Source organism: Chelonia mydas, chromosome 26, assembly GCF_015237465.2.
Source record: "Chelonia mydas isolate rCheMyd1 chromosome 26, rCheMyd1.pri.v2, whole genome shotgun sequence".
Taxonomy (NCBI): domain Eukaryota; kingdom Metazoa; phylum Chordata; order Testudines; family Cheloniidae; genus Chelonia; species Chelonia mydas.
In genome coordinates this window covers 7,923,024-7,941,350 of record NC_057859.1, presented here as the reverse complement: position 1 = coordinate 7,941,350, position 18,327 = coordinate 7,923,024, and the positions used below count along the sequence as shown (strand labels likewise).

At 46.2% G+C, this 18,327-nt stretch overlaps 1 protein-coding gene across 5 annotated transcripts in view; it reads right to left on the bottom strand.

Moving 5' to 3' along the window:
- Positions 1-844: 844 nt before the first annotated feature.
- Positions 845-18,327, bottom strand: part of DPYSL2 (dihydropyrimidinase like 2) — a 94,057-nt gene continuing 76,574 nt past the window's right edge. For 3 of the 5 annotated variants that reach the window (XM_037886280.2, XM_037886283.2, XM_037886285.2), the window contains 6 exons: positions 15,813-15,969; positions 15,443-15,584; positions 14,204-14,374; positions 8,362-8,541; positions 6,290-6,467; positions 845-3,756 (listed from right to left, as the gene is read on the bottom strand). In XM_037886280.2, coding sequence (XP_037742208.1) covers positions 3,665-3,756; positions 6,290-6,467; positions 8,362-8,541; positions 14,204-14,374; positions 15,443-15,584; positions 15,813-15,969 — 920 coding nt within the window. In that variant the 3' untranslated portion in view covers positions 845-3,664. The remainder of the gene's footprint in view (positions 3,757-6,289; positions 6,468-8,361; positions 8,542-14,203; positions 14,375-15,442; positions 15,585-15,812; positions 15,970-18,327) is intronic. The other 2 variants (XM_037886282.2, XM_037886284.2) reach the window with 1 other exon arrangement.

Genomic DNA, 18,327 nt, shown 5'->3' with positions numbered 1-18,327 from the left:
GGCTTGCAAGGTTCCGCTGGAAACCTGCCTGGGTTCTACTGCAACTTTGAAATTGCACCATCTCTGCAAAGCAGTTCAACTTTCATTAAAAATGGTTCATCAGCATTTTCCCCACCCACCGTGATGATTCTAGCTCAGTTCTCTGTTTGCGTGCTTCACTCAGTGTCTGTATCCTGCACACGGTCCAAATGGGCGCCCGTTGGAGGCTTGAGAGCTGTGCCAACCGCTTTCATCTCTTTTTGGTTCCCCTTTGATCAAAGCAGATTGCTGTAGATCATTGGCCACTGCTTAACTATGTAAACTGAGGGTGGTGTTTTCAGACAAATGATGGTGGGAATTCACACTTCTCTGCTTTGCCAGATGCTGTGTTTATCAGACACCTGGTATGAAAAGTCTCTTAAATAATGGTGTGAATTGGCATGTGAAAGAGGCTGGCTCGAGCACTGTGGAGACAAGGCCGCGAGTTATACAGTTATAGTAGAACAGTGCAGGGAGCAGTGGTGCAAACTGTCCCTTACTCACGTGCCTCTTAGGAGAGAGTGGTTGATTCAGTCTCCATGGACCACTCAATCCTGGGCTTCCCCACTGAGATGACAGAACGGAGCGCCAGCGGGATGGGTTTGTTTTGGCAATTCTTGTTGGCTAGGACTCCATCCCCTTGGGCTCCCTTCAGCTGTGACAAGCATGTTCCAAGACACGTCTAGCAGAGGGCAGATCCTCAGCTGCTATAAATCAGTCTTGATGTCAACAGAGCTATGCCAATCTATGCTAGCTGAGGGCTGCCCTCCCCACCCCCGTGTACACTCATACAACACCGATCACCTCAGGACGCAGACACACCTAGTGGAACCACAACATTTTGTCTTTATTAGGCGTTCCCATGGTAATATAACACAGTTTGTAAGGAATAAAACACAAGACTTTGGGGTGGGGTTTACCATTGAGACAATGGTCAAATATCAGTACTTTTTGCCTACACACATGATCATCTTTAGCACTTACAGCTCCTCCTCTCATAGTTCACAATCACAAATCCAAGGGTTAAAATCCAGCTAGTATTAAATCCTACATTGTTTATTTTTAGAGCTTCAAGTCACTGCGGTTAATAGTCAGTCTCATTTTTTTTCTTTAAGCATTTACATATGACATCCATTAAACAGACACAAAGCAAATGAGCTCCCACAGAAAAACATGCTTACGTAGCCTGCAAAAATCTTGTTTTTCCCCCCTTGTAATGAATGAACAAAACTACCTGAAAAGTCAGTGGGTGAAGGGAAAAAAAACAAACAAACAAGGAAGACTCAAGTGAATACTGAAGAGCTGCGAATGTTTCGTAGAACTGAAACGACTGGTTTGTTTTTTTTCTCCCTAACTTGTTCCAATTTACTTTAAAGCACAGGTGGAAAAAACAGCTGCAATATATATATTAGGTTTTACTGATTACTTTAACAAAAGTGCAATCTCTGTTAGGAAAAACGAAAGACCCAAGAGTTAAACCAAAATCAAACATGGCTGGACAAATAAACATACTGTCCTGTTTTTTTTAAGGCTGATATTTTTGAAGTTGCCTGAAGGAGTTAGGTGTTGAGATCCAATGGGACTTAGGTACCTAAACTGCTTTAAGACCACTGGAAAATCCCAGCTTTGATACTTGACAAAAGCGGATTTGGTTTTTAGTTTTTAAAAGCCTGCATATATCTCTTTCCCTTAAGAACGTGTAAACACCATTTTAAGAGTTAAAACGTGGAAAATTAAAGTGAATGCACAAGCAAAAATACAAACAGAAGAAGCAGGTGACACCCCTGAATACCAGGGGACAAAAAAGACAAGGTAGGTGAGGTAATATCTTTTATTGGACCAAGATATTACCTCATCCACCTTGTCTCCCACATATCCTGGGACCACCAGGGCTCCACCAGTGCTCCACCAGTGCTGCAGGGGACAAAAAGGAAGTGAAGATAAATGCTGTGACAATGGGTGAAAGATTACTCTCTGTGCAAAGAACCAGACCAAGGCCCCGAGCCCTCAAAATGCAGCTTGAGAAGGACTTAAATGATGTATGTGAACCAACTGCCATCTGGATCTGAAATGAGGATCATCCATCGCTTGAGCTAAAAGATCAGCACCCAATTCCTCAAAGGCATCTAATGCTCACTGATTTACATGAGAGTTAGGCACCTAAATTCCCTTGAGGATCTGGGCCTTAGCTCACAGGCACTAAGCAATCTCTATATGGGATTTAGCTAGTATGTAAGGACAAAGAACTACCACTGACCCTAAATTAGGGTGGGTTAAATAAAGGCCTTTTCCTGGGTGTTTCCGGTAGGATGAAATTTGCCCTTGTACAATGATCTATTGTATAACAATGTCATAAATCATTGGCAAAATCCTCAGCTGATGTAAATCAGCATAGCTACCACAAAGTTGCCATTTACACCAGCTGTGGCTCTGGCCCTGTAATTGGAATGGCCCTTGGTAAGACCTTTCTTGTCTGCTTTCACGAGGGGTCTTTACACGATACTAACGAAGTTTCTTTCTATCTTAAATGATGGCTCTTGTGAGGGCTACTCTTCTTCTGATCATCAAAGTGGGGGGCCGCGATTGAATTTAACATACTGCCAAATGAACCTAGTTTATTGACTAAAACCTCAGCTTCTGGAGTTTCACCTCCACAAATGAAAAGCCTGTTGAGGAAATGTTTTCATGAGACTTTGTTCCACATCCTCAGCTGGTGTCAATTAAGTCTTAGCTTAGCTTCAATGGAGCTAGGCTGATTGACACCTGCTGAGGACCTGAGACTTTTGAAGGGAGATCATAGCTTCGCTTTGAGGCCTAGAAGTGTCCATGAACTAACACAAGTATCAAGTGCTTGCTGAAACGATGCTATGAGCTCCTACAACCAAATGATTGTGGTGACGGTCAGAAGCTATGACACGAATGGGGGAGGGAGGTCCACTCCTGAGATGAGACTGTGCAAACACAATGGTACAAAACATTTTAAAAAGTACTCCAGTTTTAAAATTTCCTCAATGATCTAATTTGCAGAAAAATCCAGAAGGAAAAACTCAGCAAAACCTCAGCCCAACTGCATAAGATGCATCTTGTCAATTTCTAACACAGGCTTCCTATTTGTACTAAGATACGCGGTGAGATCACAGAATGATTGTGAGGGGGGAGAATGTTGATATAAGTTTAGACTTGTGTTCCTCTGCCCTCATTTAGCTGTGCTGTTGCAGGTCAGGACCCTAAGGAATATCCAGTTTAAAAACCCTTTGAATTACTGCTGTGCTGGACATCTCAAAAAGCAATTTTTATTTTTTAAAAAAGGCAGCTCCCGGGAAATTCACTTTATCCTTCCTTTGTCAAGAGATGTTTAATGGGAACAGAGGCCACATCTCAAACACCCTCTTTAAACTGATATTTTGCATGTCCAGCGTATCAAACAGGGGTTGTTTCTTTAAATGTGATGGGATTGGGGGATGGGGAGGGGGGAATTGAGTGGGATCGGTGACGATGAGGAAGATGGATTGAGGGGGACTGAAGTGGCGCCGTAGCACACTGGTTGCCCGCAGTAACCGTCACAGGCTCTAAAAGAATCAAAGGGGCCCCCAGGTACCCTGCCCCCTCCCCTGGTCCGCTAGGCGGCCTCAGAGAGGTTAGTTCCTTAACCCAAGCTGGTGATGTTGGCACGTCCACCGGGTGGCGCCACTATGCGCTGAGTCGTGCGGCGGGGGATATTGTCATCGATCTGTGCACCTGGAAGGAGACAGAGAAGAGGCCATGTCAGTGCAGTGCTGGAGTTGAGTAGCTTTCAACGCAGTAACATAGACCCGTGACATTGCCGGCCGTCTGTGGGCTGCATTTAGCCCGTGGGTCTAAAAGGATGCAGCTCCACTGGAATGGATAATAGCCTCTTTGGCCAGGTTGAATTAAGCCCTATGGCCCAGTTCCTCAAAAAGATATGTAGGCACCTAATTTCCATGGAAATCAATTGATTTCCAGCCTTGGGGAATCACGAAACAGGCAGCTGTTCTGCAAGGTGGGGAATCATTAAGTCCTGAATTGCTCTAATGCAAACCCACAGGGACCAGCACTGGAGAGTGAGTACAGCACGTTCTCTAGTGGAGTGAGTCCTAATCTTCCCTGCTGAGGCCGCCCCATTAATTAAGTTGTTGGGTCCTGAGACGTGGATTAGATTGAGAGCTCTAGGTAAGTTGGTGGCCACTGGCTATCCATGCTAATGGCTTTGCGGGGGAGCGAGCAGACTGTTGAACTGCCAACCTAGAAGAGAGGTTCTCTATCCCCATGCCACAACAAGGGAGCACTATCTGGCCCACAGCGAAACCCAGAAGAGCTTTAACCTCAGCTCACTTGTTCTCGCTGCATCAGGTGCTCAGCGGAAGGGCTCTAAATTGGCTGCTTGGGATATAAAGGGGGAGAGACTGCTGAGCAGGAAGTGAAGGCTCTGTGCCCAGAGAATGGGGCTGGACATCGGACTGACCCCTGGTTTGCAGAACAGCAATACTAAAAACAGACAAGACTGTGCTACTGTTTCAGTGGAAGCTCTGAGCAGCAGCAGCAGCGGCCCTGGAGCTGCCTGCAGGTTCAGGGAAGGGGCACTGCATCGGTTCACGCTGTTTTATGATGGTTCTTTGTGATCACAAGGGGCTAGGTTAGACTGTGCAGAAGCAGAGGGCACTGGGAAAGCTTTCAAGTGGCAGGCTGGTGAGTGGAGAAATTTGTTAGTCTTCTCCCCTTCCTCCCCCCTCCCAATGCTAACTTGGTTTAATTGCCGATTAGAAGCATCATCTTGGGAGGAAACTCCCTCTCCTAGCTTTCCCTGTTTTGTAGCTTCTGCTGAGGCATGCTGCTGGCTTACTAGCCCTTTATCAAACACTTGGTCCACCCATTCCTCCCAGCTAAATTAACTTAGTGGGAGACCTTGCCATATTTGTTGTGGAAGGAGGGATCTCATTAAATCATCCTTCTGATCCTCAACCAATTGCTTCAGCACAAAATGAGAGAGATGTGCAACACTTGCCTATGCTGAGAACCTCCAGCCACAGGTGAGTTTCACTAGAATCACGTGGAAGTACTGAAATAACTTTTAATGCTTGCTTTCAAGTCCGCTAAAAGCACCGCAAGTCTCTCTGAGATGCCTCTCTCTGAATAAAACTAATGCGTTCCTCTAAACTGCAGGCAGCCCACCCTGGTTTTGGTGAGGTGATTGCTTTGCTTCAAGGAGCAGAACCAAAGTAGCCGCACACTGCTCCAACATGAACTTCCCAGCTGTCTCATCAGAACTGCCCTCCTGGTTTCCATAACTACATCTCCAAGTTCAAACCCATCCTATTCTTTCATTGAGTTGTTCCAGCTTCCACCCTGTAATTCTGGCCTTCTAAGTAGGTACTCTTATTTTACTCTGATTTTGGCCTTCTCTGGACTAGTCACTGACCTGGACACCCACCCCACCCCCAAAATTAAAACTTTCTTTATTCCCTCACTTTTGTCAGAAAATTTTGGATTTTCATTGAATTTTTTTTTTTTTTGACAAATCCAAAAAAGTTGAATAAGTTTTGGCTTTAATCAAAAATCTTCCATGCAGAAAAAGTGAATTTCCTGATCAGCTCTCAATTTAGCAGTAAGGCAGCCTTACCCCTAGTCTCTGGATCTATCTCCCAGACACTGAGTCACTGTCTCTTCATACTTCATCACTAAACCCCCTCTTCCCAATTCAGGACAAATCTTCTCTCTGCAGTACCCTGTGATGGTATACAAAACTGCCCATGCCCTGCAAAACTGCCCCGCTCTGCACTATATGGGCCAGATCCCACATACCTGGTGTACACCAGCCTGGCTCCATAGAATCTGGCCCTGAATGTCAATCTTTGGGCCACTCAAGATCCATAAAGGAAGCTTGTGTAATTGTCTCCCATTCTGGCCAAGCTAATCATGGCTGAAAAAACTCAGCCATAGACATTGCAAGATAAAAAGTGAAAAATACAAAGTGCCAGATCCTGAATTGGCAAAAGTCTACAATGGTGCTACCTAACTTGTATCCCAGCTTGGGGCCCTGCCCTTTGAAGTGGATGGAGATACAGATTCCTTTCCTTTGGCACTGAAATAAATCAGAATTCTAGCAGGGCTTCTATCCAGATTTTTCCTTCTGCTGTGAAATGAATCTCATTGCTGTTAACCCTCCCCGTCCCTGCCTTCTCTTGTTATTGCAACCGAACCCACGGCCCCACAAGAAAACAACCAAGATTTCAACGTAATAATTTAGCCATACATAAGTATGTACCAGACAAGCTAAATCCAGACTGGTGCAGGTTCCTGACAGGTGGGGCCTGCTGTTTGGCTGGAGACGTCTTAGCCGAGGATGCTGGTGTGACAGTCTTCGGTGTCACAGATACTTCGCAGACGGGCCCATCATACAGGCCCCGAGGGACGCCCCGCAGCTCAGCCAGCTGGAGAAAACACAAGCAATGAGCCTCCAACCAGCAAAGCTAAAGGCGGCGTTAGGAAGAGTCCTGAACTGGGACCAGATGTCACCAAGTCAGAGATGTTTGATTCAAGGTTCAGTTTTTGCACTAGAATTTAAAAGCCACATCTCTGCATGGTGCTGATGCTGATTGAGAACTATGGCTGTTCAACTGCACAAGTGAAAGCCTTTGCCCCTTTGGCTGCAATAATTTATTTTGCATTGAATGTAATTTCACAAACTGTGAGAGAAGGTCAACCAGACCTGGACGGGAAATCAATTTTTCCGGTGACCCAAGTATCCCAAAATCATGGGATTCCACATTAATCCTCCTGGGCCTCCCGTAGTATAAATCCATTGGCTTCAAAGCATTGCAAATCCATTTTTTCCCCATCAACATTTCAAAACACATTCACAAGGAGTCTCGCTTGCAATGAATACTTTGACAAAGCATAATCCCAAGCAAACTCCTCTGATTCTATCCAGCAGAGGGCAGTGTTGCAGATACATCAGTACAGCATGGAATATTTCCCTTAAAGATTTTGACAAGTTAACCAAAACATATAATTACGCGACTGTTCCATTTTGAAAGACTCTAGGGACCAGATCTTCAGCTGTTGTAAATCTGTATAGCTATGCTGATTTCAGTACAGCTATGCTGACTTCTACTGGCTGAGGATCTAATTGCTTCTGTTTTGGCTTCGTATATCCTTTTAAAACCAATTTTTGCCTCAGCCTAAAGTCACTATTTTTCAAAAGTAGAAACCCTCTCACTACATTTGTTTCAATTCATAATAGAGTGTCTGGCTGGAAGGGACCTTGAGAAGTCGTCATGTCCAGCCCCTTGCACTGAGGGAGGACCAAGTAAACCTAGACCATCCCTGACAGGGTTTTATCCAGCCTGTTCTTAAAAACCTCTAATGACCGGGATTCCACAACCTCCTTTGTCGGCCTATTCTAGAGCTTCGCCTTCTTTTCTCAAGACTAATTATGCAATTTGTAACCTTTCCCCATAGGTCAGGTTTTCTAAACCTTATATCATTTTTGTTGCTCTCCAATTTGTCCATCTTTCCTAAAATGTGGCGCCCAGAACTGGGCTCGGTACTCCAGCTGAGCGGAGTGGGACAATTACCAACCATATCTTACATACAACACATCTGTTAATACTCCCCAAATTTTTAGCCTTTTTTTCCAACCATCACATTGACTCATTCAATTTGTGATCCACTTTAACCCCCATTCCTCTTCAGCAGAACTACAGCCCAGCAGTTACTCTTCATTTTGTAATTGTGCATGAGATTTTTCCTTCCTAAGAGCAAAACGTACTAAATTAAATCTTCCAAAACTTTTGAATTTAAACCAACAATGCTGCAAACCAAATCGCAAGAGAATCAAACTATTTGCCTGAAACAAGCGTGACTAGCCTAGTTTCATTGTTTGAAGATCGATAACATGCAAAGGGAACAAAGTCAACAACATAATTAGTTTTATTTTAAAGAGTAAATTTATCTGGATGATAGTGTTTAAGTTGACTATTTTCTTTTCCTATTGTGACAGGATGCTAGTACCTTGCAGAGTCATTTTGTTGACTCACCCTGACCGCCAGACCAAATCGTTCTTACTAGTTCTTCTTACTCCTGTCTGTCTGTCTGTGACCGAGGGAATTTAGGAGCAGAGACAAAGATTCTGCAGGGATAGCCAAGCTCAGACTTAGGTTACAAAGTTACTTTAGAAAATAAAAGCCAACTCAGGGAAGAAAGTAAATTTGGACAATACCCACTGTTTTCTCTATGGAAGAAGTGGGGTGGGGATGTCACCTGTTCACCGGCCCCCTAACGTAGAAGCTTCATGAGCTAACTAGCATTCACGGACATACTCACCCTGCTCCTTGCCTTGATGCGCTTATAAACAAAGTCAGGGAATGGCTTCCTGGGGATGTATCGTCCAGAGCCCTCAGTTGCATGGAGGTTCCCATCCTCCAACACAATCTTTCCCTGGCTGATAACCACCAATGGAGACCCACGGCATTCCATGCCTTCGAAGATATTGTACTCCAGAGACTAGGACAAAAAGAAGACATCAGGACCAAGTGTTCATCCCAATGCAAGATGCCATGTCTTAAGCTACCGCTCAGTAAGAATTCCCTCCCGCCCCCGCCCCCCCCCCCCCCCGTTTTGTTTTGTTTTGTAAACAACAATCCACGCTGATTCCCAAATTTTAGAGTTCAGGCGAGAGAGAGGTGACAATGTCGATGCACTCACCACCAATGTATGTGGTGACATAAAAGCAATAACAACGAATGTCTTTACGCAGGCAGAACTCCCAATGGGGCACAAATTAGAATGATGAACAAATGCCAACAAGTTCAAATTTGGATGCACTATAGTTTAACACCTCTTAGGCTTGGAACCTCACAGGGCCTAGTCCATGGCTGACAAAGGGATTTAGGAGCTTGATCAAAGCCCATGGAAGTCCTTCACTGTTGGGCCTGATTTTCAGAGGTGCTGAGTACCAGCCCTTCCTACTGACCCCCCCATCGTGGAACAGAAGGACTGTCACATGGTTACAGCCCTTGACAGGGACTCTGAAGGGTTCCACTCTCAGTTCTGCCACAGACTTCTGTCACCTGGACAAGTCACTTTAATCCCTCTTTTTGCCTCCATTCCCCCTCTGTAAGATGGGAAGGGTAAGTAGTGTTGCTTGTAAAAATTCAATTTAAAAATGCCAGGATCACGTTTTTTCTTACAAATTTTTCCTGTTTCATTTTGACCCACTCTTAGGAACTTCGGTTTTTTCCCCCCTCCCGCCCTTTACTTGTCATGTTGGTTTAGATTGTAAGCTCTTACTGTGTTTTGAGCAGTGCCTAGCACAACGCAGCCCTGATCTCATCGGGGGCCCTGAGGTACCACGCTGATATAGATTAAGGCCTACATTTTAAAATCGTCATTCAGACACTTTTTTTAAAAACCAGATCCTGCCTGATTTAGCCCAGGATAGACCTTCCTACACTACCTATAGAAATTCCTGCTATCTTCCCAGGTTTTTTTTTTTTAAACTTACTTGGATATCATTAAATAGTATAAAGCCCTGAGGGATTATCCTAATAATAAACAATATTTAGTAAATCAGTCCCTCTGAAATACTCCTGCTATATCAAACCTGAACAAGCTTTTATTCTAAGTACACGTGAATAAAAGACAAAGATCACGTAAGAGAGAAGCAAATAACAGCCTGCTTTATGCTCAGAGTATTGTATGCATTATTATTAATCAGATTTGTATTCTATTATTGCCAATCCATCCTGTACCAGACCCTCTGAGACCCCCTGCTGGAGACCTCATGGCCCTGCCACACCCCATCCCAAAAAAGGGCAGTGGAGATGGTCCTCCAAGCTGCCTAGAGTGGCTGTGTGGGACACAACCAATCAGGGCCCAGCAGCCTAGTATAAGAAGAGCTGCAGGGCCAGAGGGAGTTCAGTTCCTTGCTGGAGCTGTAGGCATGTGGATGGCTGATGGAGCTACAGAACCCTGGACAGGGCAATGCTGCCAGAAGCCAGGGAGAGCAAGAAGGAGCCCTGAGCTGGTTGCTGGGACTCCATTAGGACAAGGCCCTGAAGTAAGGGTGAAGATGGCCATGTGACATAGTTAAAGGGACACAGCCAACAGCTGCAATCTACAGGGTCCCTGGGCTGGGACCTGGAGTAGTGGGCAGGCCTGGGTCCGTTAGCCAGTGGGGGGAAGTGGCCTGGACACTGAGGCACCCCAAAGGGGGAACTGAACTGTCATGGCCCAGCTGGAGAGCTGAAGCCAGGAAGCCCCAAAGAGGGTGCAGACATTGTCTCCAGGGAGGGAGCCCAAGGGCAGAGCAGGGACAATCCAAGTGTGTGCAGGCATGCGCACTTGGCCAAGGGGGCACTCATGAGAGGGGACTGCACCCCATTACTGGTCCCAACTGAGATCAGAGCCCTATTGTTTTAGTTGAGATGCATATCTTTGAAGCACACCTGCGTAAGGTGAACAGACTGTGAGAATTTGCTCCCCAGGAGGAGGGCACTGATATCGCTTTTTCCTATTGTACTGTTTTGTCTTTAGGCAATAAAATGGCTAAGTTCAGTTATTTGGTGTTTTGAGAATGAACCATGAGTGTAGTCAAACAATTGGAAACACCTCCGAGTCACTAATACATAGAGTAGAAGCATACAGGTACTGCTCAGTGATGGTTAAAAATAAATAAATATATATATAATCCTAATTAGATTAAAGCTAAATTTTGAGCTTTGCAAAACAGTGTTCGTGTCAACATTTTGGTTGAGTCAGGGACGAGGGCGATCTTCTTTTACTCTAATAGGATTGCTCGCTCTCAATTAATGGGATTTGAAATATTTGACTCGGGAGTGGCGACGGGAGGAAACAAGAATTCCAGGAGAATCACTGGAAAATGCTCCACCCCTTAACTGTACTGGCAGGAAGGGTTCTACTAACATGTTTGGGAACAGGTATTCTTGTGATCATCTCAGCGGGGGGAAGAGCAACTTGATCCAAGTCACTTTTGTGGAGTTCGTGATGGAGTCTGCGCTTTCAGTGTGTTATAACTATGGGTGGGTTTGACTGTAGCTTTACCATTCGAATGGAGGTTAAAGCAAATGGGATCCAGTCTGAAAAAAGGCTGTGGCTGCCCAGAAGAGAGCTAGGATAAAAGCACAGGAATTAGGTTCGTTCCAAATACAAGAGGTTCCCTCTCTAGCTTTAATATTTCCTTGCCCGAGAGGGGCACAGCTGTGAAATCCCGGGAAATGCGGTGTTGCTCTAACATGTAAAAATAACAGAATAAGCTGGTGCCCCATAATCACTAGCTCTGCTTCTGCAGCGGTTAATAGCTTCTCCTGAGTTTCAAACCAACTTTGGTTGTATCTTTAGTAAAATGTTGTTCCTTTAAAATAAGGGATACTAATAATTCTGCCCTTGTATCACTTTTGCCTCCATCGCCAAGTACATAAGAAGTCCTACGGATGCAAAATAACTAACAGATGCTATGCAGGGCAAGTCCCTGACCTGGAAAGCTTAGTCTTCTGTCAAGATGCCACTGGGAGGGGCAAGATAAACAGAAGAGCATTACAATCATGTATGAGACACAGCGGTCACAGTTCACAGGGGCCAGAAGTCTATATAGCATGTAGTTCAGTGGGAACGGGCTGGGGCTTCCAGTTGCTACTGTGACCCAAATAAGGGATGACTAAACCATCTAAAGAGTCTCCCTACAACCTCATCCTCTTTTCCCCCACCCCGCCATCTTTTTCTAACCAAGCGTGGAAGCCTTTAAGGCAAGGGCCACCTCTTTACTTCATGTATACACAGCACCTAGCATGATGGGGATTTGATCCCCCAACTGCAGCCTCTAAGTGGTATTGTAATATAAAAAATATTAATGCCTCCTGGGAGACTGTTGAGGCTATCAACATGCCATTTAGAAATGAACGTCTACTTTATGTACTGCTTGTACCTATCTGGACAGTGACAGGATCTCTGGATGGGTAGATACCTGCATGAAAATTAGATATTTGTTGCTTACGAGTTAGTGGTTTGTGCTGTTTGTCTTCAGTTGAAGTCTCTCCTTTCTTGGGGTTTTAAAAGGTAGCTTTTGAGAGGTATTGGACTAGCAGCCTGAGAGAATGAGGCCCGGATTATCAAAGGTACGTAGGCACCTACCTCCCATGGATTTCAATGGAAGTTAGACCTAATCACCTCTAAGGAGGTGGGCCTGAGGTCCTCCATCTGCAGGGCTGATAGGGCAGTCTCACAAACATGCTTTAACCTGATATTGAGAGGCCATCTTTGGGAAGTATGAGGGTCACTCACTGGGCCCTTGACTGCCAACAAAGCCAGAAATTCACACACGCACCCTAGTAAGTAAGGTGAGTAAGTCCTGTTGAAAAATCAAGGGGACTTGTGCTCCTAAATCAGTAAGTCTTCTGAAACTCTCTCCAGGGTGGGTCTGATTCTCCTCTGCTCTATTCTGGCTGTATACTACCCGAGCTCTCGTGGCGCTGGCTAATTGGAAGGAGTTAATCCTGATTACACTGCTGTAAATCCATGGAAAATCAGGCCCCGTATGTTTTGTGATATAGCCCCATGCCTTTTGGGAACCCACCATACTTGCATCATATAGACAAAAAGAAGCCATCGGGTGGCAAGAATTTTCAGATGCTACCAGCCAAAGCAGGACTTGATCCAGCCCCAACCATCTATTGAGCCACTCAGTCCTTGTAAACTGTGTTTTATATAGGCTCTTTCATCCACCATAACAAAGCTATTAGCCCAGTTACCAAGTTAGACCCTGTTAAGGAACACAAAAGCAAGCCAAACCTTTTTTTTTTTTTTTTTTTTTCCAAAGGCTTTGTTAATGTACCCAGGGATCCAATCTCTGGAGGAAAATTTTGCTTCTCAGCAGTGGAGTGAATAAAGCCATTCATGGAAAAAGCACAAGGAGGTTTTTCCAAGGAAACACTCCCTAAGTTTTTAGCCAGCAGCTAAACCAGTTGTAAACAGACCCACACAGTGGTGGTTCTCTCTCCTGTCCTCCTGCAGGGCCATGGGGAACTTCAGCTGGCCCTGCCTGCTGATACTGGTCCGTACTCTCTCATTTAGAATATGAGACCTACTTAGTCAACTGCTGGAGCGCAGGCTTAAGGAGCTGGACTCTCAGCTGCTGTAAATTAATACAGCGCCAGGAGAGCTCAATTGATTTATTCCAGCTGACAATCTGGCCCATAGGCTTTCAGGCCAGAAGGAACTACTCTCATTCAGCTCGTCTAACCCTTTGAATCACACAAGGCACAGAAATCCCGCAGCCGGCGTGAAAGCTCCTGGTTAAACTAGGCTGTGTTTTTAACTGAGAGGAGTTCAGTCTGCAAAATCTGAATCTGTCATTCAAACTCTGCAAAGGTCAAGAGTACGCTTGGATCCAGATGTCTGATTCTGCCCACTATAATGACTAGGAAGCCATTGGCAAAACTTAAGTCTCAAAAAACCAGTTCATAACTGTGCTCATCTTAGGTTTAATTGAACACCCCTCACCCCCATCTGCAAAAGAGACATTCCACCATTTATTAGCTGAAAAATAACCCCCAGAATGCAGACCGTCCTAAGTGTGAAACCACTGTTCCTAGTCCTATGTTTGTGGGCCAGCGAACACTTATTTGCTCCTTCACGCTACGGGTCCTGCTGTGGCAGTGTGCACCTGGGGTGCATGGTCTCAGGGGGACACTACACGACAGTCATTGTAACGGTGGGTGTAAGTGTGAAGGATGTGGCTTTATGGCAGATTTTTCATCTTCCCCTGGAGTGCCAAGGAGGGATCATGCATCAGAATCAGGTGTGCATCAAACACTCTCAATTCCCTTGGATCAGAGGGAGCTGTTGGGCACATTATGGAGAAAACCAGACCAGCATTCTCACTATGCATAGTGCTCGGCTACAGAGGCCTGGTCTACACTTTAAAAATTAGCACAACCTGGCTTTGTTACCCAGGGAGGTGAGTATTTTCACACCCGGAGCACTGTAGTTAGGTCAACCGAACCCCTTGCGTAGCTGCGACTTTGTCAGTGGAAGAATTCTTCCATCGACCTAGCTGTGGGAAGCCTCTGTACTATGGTACTACAGCAGCCCGGCTGTAGCTTGGTGCAGAAGGGAGAGTAGGCAGGGCTCAGCTGCAAAAGGTACTCACTATGTTATGAGTCTTGGCCGAGATTGTTTTGATACAGTCAGGATCCCAGATGACAAGGTCAGCGTCAGAGCCCACGGCGATGCGGCCCTTCCGTGGGTACAGGTTGAAGATCTTAGCAGCGTTGGTGCTGGTTACAGCCACAAACTGGTTCTCATCCATTTTACCAGTCACCTGGTGAAGGAGCAAAGACATGACTGCATTAGCAAAGCACAAACCTGTACTAACAGCATCTCCTGCCGAAAGCAGATTCCTGAGGGCCTTGTGCTAGACAGAGATTTGTTACCATTGGATGGAGGAGGTGGCTGGCTTTGTACAGACAACATTACTTATTAATTGTAACAACCAAGCTCTGTTAATATCTTTCCTTAAAAGATCTAAAAGCACCATAATACCTCGTTCTTATTAGCAGTAGATCTCAACACACTTCTTTTTTAAAAACAAAAACAAAGAAGGTCACTGCTATTATCCCCATTTTCCAGATGGGAAAACTCAGGCACAGGGCGGGCAAGTGGCCTGCCTAAGGTTACCCAATGAATCAGTGGCAGAGCACCCTTGTCTCCCAAGTCCCAATCCAGTGCACTATTCACTAGGCCACACTGCCTCCCTATAGAAGTGCAAATCTTAATCAAGCAGCACCCAACCTGCCCGTGGGATCAGTTTCTTAGACAGCTTACAGAGGAGGAATCTGAGTCAACACAGAGAGAACAGAGGTGGAAAGAATTACATTTTCTCCGTGAGGGCTGGAGAACTTTAAGCCAGATTTTAGTCTCTGATTCAGCCCCTTGAGAAGGGATACCTAGGGCCCTACGTTCAACTCCTGTGCAGCCCTGGTATAGTGGCATTGTTGGGGCCGGGCCGGAGGAGACATGCAAGGGACCAGAGGAAGAGTCACCAGCGTGCTCTACACTGGCACTTCTAGTCTACAAAGCAGCCTACAAGCAGCTATTAAGGGTGCTCTAACTCACACGAGCCCCCTATTGCAGCCCAGAAGTGGGAAGGAGCAAAGGTGGGCAGTCTACCTCTAGGCAGACAATGTTCACTAGATTCTGGTTTAAAGGTCACTTTCACTTTTTTTTTTTTTTTGGGGGGGGGGGGGGGGGGGGGGTTAGTGCCCTTTTTAGATGCTAAACAGGGGAACAAAAAAAAAGATGGGGGGGAGGCAAACAAAATGTAACCCAACCACGTAACCGAACTCCTCAACTAGAGGACGGATGGGAATCGGACCCCTGAGTGACCTACCACAGCCTTATCCCAGATGATGGACATTCTTTCTTCAGTCCCATTGGTTCCTTCAGGGATCAGGGTAAAGTTGTCCTTTCCAACAGCTTTCTGGGCAGTGTTGAAGGTGCAGTGGGCACTGCCAGTTACCTGCAGGTCTCCGCTGAAACCCAAATGGGGGAGGGGGGTAATTACTTTATTTTCACAGCAAATTATCAGCTCAAGTCCTCAGAGAGCCCCGGACCTCCTGCATCAGAGCACAGCACTCTACCCCTTGAGCTCAAGATGGGGCTCTGTAACTGGAAGTTAGCTTTGGGGACCACCCACGAGCAGAGTGTGCGTCCTGTGCTTAGGCAACACGCTCTGCGAACGCGCAGCCTTGTCTACTCACCAAGCCAGCAGGGAGTTGAGAAAATCAGGAGTGGTTGGGTCAGGGCTCAGCGGTGGGGAGGTGACAAAGGCTGCAGCCTTGACCCAGTTCTTACTCCAGTAATGAGATCCATCGGTCCCCAGGCTTGCTGTGATGGGCTCCCCATAGACCACGGTGCCTGTGGGGCAGAGAGACACCAACAGGACAGCTGTAAGCGCCACAATGCCAGCAGACCAACGGGCATCTCCACCCTCTCCGTGGGGGCGCCTGCCATCCTTCTCATTAAGGGAGAACAGGGAGATAACTTGCCCCGAGGAACACTGGCCCGTAACTACAGCAGGATTTCTTACACCTTCCTCTGATGCAGCTGATCGTGGCCCCTGACAGAGGCAGGGTACTGGACCGCATGGTCTGAAGCAGCATAGCAACTGCCCCACCCTATCCTGCTGCGAGACCCCGACCCAATCGATTTGTTACAACAAATTACATGATGCCAGGTGCTATAAATGCCCCAAAATTAAGGCTGGTGAAATCTGAACCAACACAAACTAGATGGTTTGGCCAAAAACATTATCTGAAACAAAATTCTGCCCCTGCTACTCCCACCCCTTGTTTGCAGCATCTCCAGTGTCCTGGAGTGTATTCACATGTTAACATTTCATTGGTATGGACAAACGGCCGCACCCTGCTAGTGGAAAAACACGATGTAAATAATCAGGTCAGCGCTGTGTATGAAATGCATATTTGCTGATGAGACGACAACCACACCATTTCCACAGCATCTCATGCTTGAGGGACCAGCTTAAATCACCGTCATTAGACAAGGCTGCCTGGTTGAGAGCTCCCTCAGAAGTACTCACCGCTTGCCATTACCTTACCTATGACCTAAATTTTTCACAAGCCACTGGTGATTTTGGGTGCCCCGCTTGAGAAACCTTAATAATGATACCACCACCTACCTCTTATATAGAGCTTTTCATCAGGAACTCTCAAGGGTTAGTGTCATTATCCATTTTACAGACGGGGAAACCGAGGCACAGAACAGGGACGTGACTTGCCCAAGGTCACGCAACCGCCCAGTGACAGCAGAGATGGAAACAGAGTCCATGCCTCCTGCGTCTCAGTCCCCTGCTCTACCACTAGGCCTTTGGGTGACCAGACAGCAAGTGTGAAAAATCAGGACCGGGGTGAGAGGGTAATAGGAGCCTATATAAGAAAAAGACCCAAAAATCAGGACATCTGGTCACCCTAGGCCTTATGGCCTCACAGAGGCCTGATTTTCAGAGTGTGGGTATTCCGCATTTTCTGAAACTCAGGTCCATTTATGGCATCTCGGGTCAGGCATCCAAAACTGTCAGTTACTTTTGAAAACATAGGCCTCTCAGTATTTGTGAGTTAAAAGTGAAGGTCTTGTTCCTGAGGAGCATTCAGACCAGCAAAAGTTGCCAGTTTATTAGATCCCTCATAATGGGACCGTACAAATAAGAGCTGGGGGGAGGCAGGGGGGAACCAGAGTGTCTGAAGGCCCATGACAGGATAAATCAGAAGGGATTGGATAAAAAATGTAGCAGAATGAAGATTTTGTTATATTTACAGTAACGCTGTCATAAACAGACTGGGGCCCATAGTGCAAGGTGCTGTACATACACACACAGAGAATCTCTTCCCAGAAGAGTTTAGAGTCTAACTAGAAAGGACAGACAAAGGGTAGGAGAAAGGAAGTATTATCCTCATTTTACAGAGGGGGAACTGAGGCACAAAGAAGATAGATGTTTTTCCCCAATGTCTGTGGCACAGCAAGGAAATGAAACCAGATCTCTTGAGTCACAGTCCAGTACTTTAACCACAAGACCTCTTTAGAGAAGTATTTTTAACCACAGGCGGGAACAGCCCATGTTTCAGGGCATGATGCTTTACGTGGGTGGGATACATGATCGTTTTCTGCCTACAGAGCACATACTGGAGGCTGCAACTTCAGACGCCCTGACAGCTGCTAGCGGCGCTGAACTACTAACCAAATAAACCCCTCTGAGCTCTATCTATTGCACCCTTCACTGCAGCATCCGAGCACAGATCCTTATTGTGCTACTACTCACGTGCAAAGAAGGCATCTGGGGCTCTGCGGGTTTTCAGACACCAAGAATAGGCAAAAAGCGGGGCAAAGACCATCGAATCTGGCCACTTTTCTGTGACAGAGCACTGAAGGTGCATCCAAGAAAACAGGCCTTGAGTGTGGATCGTAACGGCTTGGCCTCCTACCCCTCACTGGGACTGTTTAAGAGACAACTCTCCAGCCGAAGAAGAGCCTGCCAGGGAGCACTTGCGGCAAACAGGTTCAGGGGTCATGAAACTGGAACAAGGCAAAGGGCACACTGGCTGTGAAAGGGAAGCCTGTTTATACCCAATACATTGGAGGAACTGTTCTCGCAAGCTATCTTTCATCTTGCAGGACTGCCAAGGACAGTGTCTGCAAGGAATACTCACCATGCAAATGCCATCATGCGCATCTGGCTTGACAAAGTTCTCCCCCCTCCCC